The 4,753-nt window shown below is 43.5% G+C and overlaps 1 protein-coding gene across 1 annotated transcript; it reads left to right on the forward strand.

The window, feature by feature from the left end:
* The first annotated feature begins 556 nt into the window (after positions 1-556).
* LOC101111658 (olfactory receptor 4D11-like) lies at positions 557-1,492 on the forward strand. Its single transcript, XM_004016833.5, has one exon. The coding sequence runs from the start codon at positions 557-559 to the stop codon at positions 1,490-1,492; it is 936 nt and encodes a 311-aa protein (XP_004016882.3).
* Positions 1,493-4,753: the final 3,261 nt, after the last annotated feature.

Below are 4,753 nucleotides of genomic sequence, written 5' to 3' on the forward strand. Positions count from 1 at the left end.
TCACCAGCTCCCGGAGTCTGAAAGATCACTGCTCATCAGTGAGAAGATCATGAGAGTGGGAGGGCACGGTAGGTGGGGAGAACAAGGGGGACACAGATCCAAAACTGTGGGCCTTCCCTTCTAGTAACACCAGTCCTTCGAAATCATCTCTGACGTCACCTCCTCCAGGAAATCTCCCCTAACACACTGAAAGCGACACTCGGTGTTGTAGACTGCAGGATATACATTTCCTTTGCCCACGAGGGCGTGAATTTCCCTGGAAGTACATGAACTATTTGTTAATTTCTAAACAGTTCATCTTTTTCCTGTGCTCAGTGTTCTTGGAAGACTTTGGGTTTTTCCAAAATGTGGCAATAAGCATGCGCCATGCAGTTTTTTCACTTTTTCCTCAAGTACCTGTCCTCTGAGATTTGGAAATATTTGCCTCGTTCTCTTGTTCTCTTTCCCTAAGACCACAGGGCCCTTACCTCCATGGAATTCTCCAGGCGAGAATACTGGAGTGGGTTGCCATTCTCCTCTCCATCTAAGCTGTACCTGGAGGAATAAATGTCATCCAATGGCCTTGAAAAATCACACCAGGGTGTCGGAATTTATCTTTTGTGGACTTACCCAGTCTCAAGAGCTGAGTGCGCTCCTGTTTTTCCTTTTATCTGTGGTTTATGTAGCAACTGTGTTGGCAAATGTTGCCATCACGGTCACTGTGAGCCGTGAGTCTCGCCTCCAGACCCCCATGTACTTCCTGCTCCGCAACCTCTCCGTCCTGGACATCTGCTTCTCCTCCATCACCACCCCCAAGGTCCTGGCGGACCTTCTTTCGGAGAGAAAGACCATTTCCTTCCATGGCTGCCTCACACAGATGTTTTTCTTCCACCTCCTCGGGGGCGCAGACATCTTCTCCCTCTCGGTCATGGCCTTTGACCGCTACGTGGCCATCTCCAAGCCCCTGCACTACGTGACCGTCATGAGTCGGGGGCGGTGCACTGCCCTCATCGTGGCCTCCTGGGCGGGGGGCTTCGTCCATTCCATCGTGCAGATCTCCCTGCTGCTCCCCCTCCCCTTCTGCGGACCCAACGTCGTGGACGGTTTCTACTGCGATGTCCCGCAGGTCCTCACACTCGCCTGCACGGATACTGCTGCCCTTGAGCTCCTGATGATTTCCAACAACGGCCTGGTCACCACCCTGTGGTTCATCCTGCTTCTTGTGTCCTACACAGTCATCCTGACGATGCTGAGGTCCTACTCCGGGGAGGGCAGGAGGAAAGCCATCTCCACCTGCACCGCCCACATCACGGTGGTCACCCTTCACTTCGTGCCTTGCATCTACGTCTACGCCCGGCCCTTCTCCGCCCTCCCCACCGATAAGGCCGTCTCCGTGACCTTCACTGTCATCTCCCCTCTGCTGAACCCCCTGATCTACACCCTGAGGAACCAGGAGATGAAGGCAGCCATGCGGAGACTGAGGAGACAATTCATGCTTTCTGAAAGGGGATAGTCTCCTTATAGATTGTGGATCAAGATGTAAGTATATAATTGAAATATTTTCTTACAATATTAGCTGTCATATTCAGGGGCTCAACTGTACATAGACAATTAACTAGACCAGGATGGCACAGGTACAAAGGACCGGCAACCTGGAACACCTGTATTGGAAAGGAACACCAGCAGGAAGTTTCAGGAAAGAACCTAGTTCTTGAAGAGTAATTGACAACAAGCCAGGCACAGATGCGGACTGTACTAGAAATGGGTGTCCAGACAAAGGGTGAAGGACAGCACTCTGACATCCAGGCAGGCAGTAGGCCACCAGGGCCTCTGTCTCAGCAAAGCAGGGATACAGCTTCTGGGTCCCAGTGCAACAAGAGTTACCCTGTGACTATTTCCTAAGCATATGCTTGTTACCAAACTCTGTCCAGGGACATTCATTTCTGTTCTGTCAGCAAATTGGGGCCTGCTCTTTCAGTGAGCTCATCTATGAAATACACTGGCACAGCCCCCACAACCATGTTACATGTAAAGCGTTTTAGTTTTGAAGGATCTGCATTGCCTGCCAGTCTCTGTGACTCTGTCAGACTTAGACGTGACCTGGGACTCACACCATCTGATTTGGTGAAGTGGCCACATGTAAGTACAGCCAATGGGACTGCCTGCCCTACCGCCCACAACATGGCCTCAGGCAGAAGCTAGTTTGGCTGAAAAGAGAAAAATGTATATCCAAGCCAATAAATGCTTTTACTTTTCCTGTGTCTACCTGTTTACCATTTCCCTTATTGCGATGTTTTAAAAATTCCATAAAACTTCCAATTAGTACATCAAATTCTCCTTTACATTCTCAGGGTCTAAATTAGTGTCTGACCCATAAAAGCTTTAAATAAGTGTTTCAAAGACTTGGAAAGGGATGAAATGAATATGAGACCAAATCCTACTTAATCTTGGTTTTTTACTATTTAAAGATGACATTACTTCTTCAGGGACTTCCCTGCTGGTCCAGTGGTTAAGCATCCTCACTTCCACCACACAGATTTGATAGGGGGCAGAGGTGTGATCCCTGGATGGGAATATAATCCCACATGTCATACGATGCAGCCAAAAAAAATAAAAAAATAAAGTAACATTGACTTTACTTCTTGAACAGATGCTCCTTCATGGAATTCAAAGGAAAGGAAATGATTGAATCAGAGTGTACTATGATCTTCACTGTAAGCTTTATACAAGACCACATCCCTTTGTTTTAATTTACTAGGGCCAGGTAGGTTTTCCAATTTCTAGTTTCTTCAAGTCTAGAAAGATAACACCGTGCATGTATTGTAGATTTCACTGTTTCTCCTATGTCATACCAAGTGAATTGTTTCTATTTCATGAAACGAGGCACCGATGGAACTTCAGGAATTTTCTATAGCAGCTATACTCACCGCATTTTGACTGAAAATGTCATCCACAGTAAAATACATTTGCACTCTAATAACAGCTAGGAAGTAAAAAAGGAGAGCTGCCAAATTGTACGTACTCACTGATTTTAAGATGCATCCCAATTTCAGGGACATTCAAATGTAAAGGAAAGAAAAGATTTATCTTAGAATTTAACAAACTCAATATTCAAAAATACAAAATAATCAGTCCCTGTCTCATGCACGCACATACGTACACGCATACACTTTCCCAAAGAGAGACAGACAGAAAGCAAACAAGTTTTATTTTGCCAACCCTATGTTTTAGGAGCACAAAAAGCTGCCATTAATTCAGTATTTCAAAACAGACTGTTTCTAACCAAATTCTGACCACCTATAACACCTTTATATTGTGGGCATTCTATTTATATATTGTTTATATTTGTTTCTTAGTATTAAAATAAATTTTGAAACTCTAGTGTTTCCTCACTTTAGGGACCAAAGATACTGCTACTACAGTTCCATACTGTGGAAGTAAGGAAAATATTTCTTATCTTATGGAAACCTGATAAGATATTCCATTCTAGGAAAGATCCTGTTATTCCCCAAAGACCCAGGCACATTCAAGAGTTACACTTCTCTGGTGGAACAAATAAATACATGCTATGAACTTGTAGCCTACTAAAGAAAAGAAGACTCAAAGCATTGAAAATTTACAGGATGGAAGAGACCATATAATTTCCATAGAAAATATAGTTAATAAAAATTGGCTAAAAGAGAAAACACCTTAGCAAATCAATAATTATAGATGAACCAAAAAAATTGCCAAAGACAGATCCTTTGAAAAAATTTTAGATCCAAATAACTTTGTGGATGATTTCCAATAAATATTCAAGGATCCAGTAATTCCAATTTTCTTTTAATTTTTAGAGCACTTCTTAATACATTCTATAAGGATACCATAACCTTATTGACAAACTATATAATAGCATCTAATTGATCTAATAATATCATATATCTAATGTAGGTAAACATACCAATCACATCTTTAGAAAGAGATGTAAAATTCTTAGAAAATATAAGCAAGTTCCACAGCAATGCATTATGTAATAACAGCAAGGTCAAGAAGAATTTATTCCAGTTTCAAAAAGAAATATTAATATAATTCACTGCAATTATAGACTAAAATATGAAAAGGTGCAATTATTTCAGTGGCTCAGAAAATATTCATCATAAATCAGCCCACATCACTGGAAAGCAAAACATACTTAAGAAGCCAGGAATTGAAAAAAAGAAAGTGACCACCTCAATAAAGAATATTAACAGGAACTATATAGCAAGTCGGAGAAGGCAATGGCACCCCACTCCAGTACTCTTGCCTGGAAAATCCCACGGACCGAGGAGCCTGGTGGGCTGCAGTCCATGGGGTCGCTAAGGGTCAGGCATGACTGAACGACTTCACTTTCCCTTTTCACTTTCATGCATTGGAGAAGGAAATGGCAACCCACTCCAGTGTTCTTGCCTGGAGAATCCAAGGGACGGAGGAGCCTGGTGGGCTGCCATCTATGGGGTCGCACAGAGTTGGACACGACTGAAGCAACTTAGCAGCAGCAGCAGCAGCAGCAGCATATAGCAAGTATTATGTGTGTGCTCACTCTTTGGGGTCCCACAGACTGTAGCCCACCAGGCTCCTTGGAACTGTCCTTGAAATTTTCTAGGCAAGTGGGTTAGCCAGTCCCATCTCCAGGGGATCTTCCCCACCCTGGAATCAAACCCAGGTCTTCTGCATTGCAGTTAGATTCTTTACCATCTGAGCCACCAAAACTGTTAACTGACAAAAAGCCTGAAGGAGGAAAACTACCAGATTAATA

This window comes from Ovis aries, chromosome 15 (genome assembly GCF_016772045.2).
Source record: "Ovis aries strain OAR_USU_Benz2616 breed Rambouillet chromosome 15, ARS-UI_Ramb_v3.0, whole genome shotgun sequence".
Lineage (NCBI taxonomy): Eukaryota > Metazoa > Chordata > Mammalia > Artiodactyla > Bovidae > Ovis > Ovis aries.

Excerpts from the sequence above, each read along its gene's own strand:
- LOC101111658 (XM_004016833.5), top strand. The coding sequence starts at position 557 with ATGGCCTTGAAAAATCACACCAGGGTGTCGGAATTTATCTTTTGTGGA.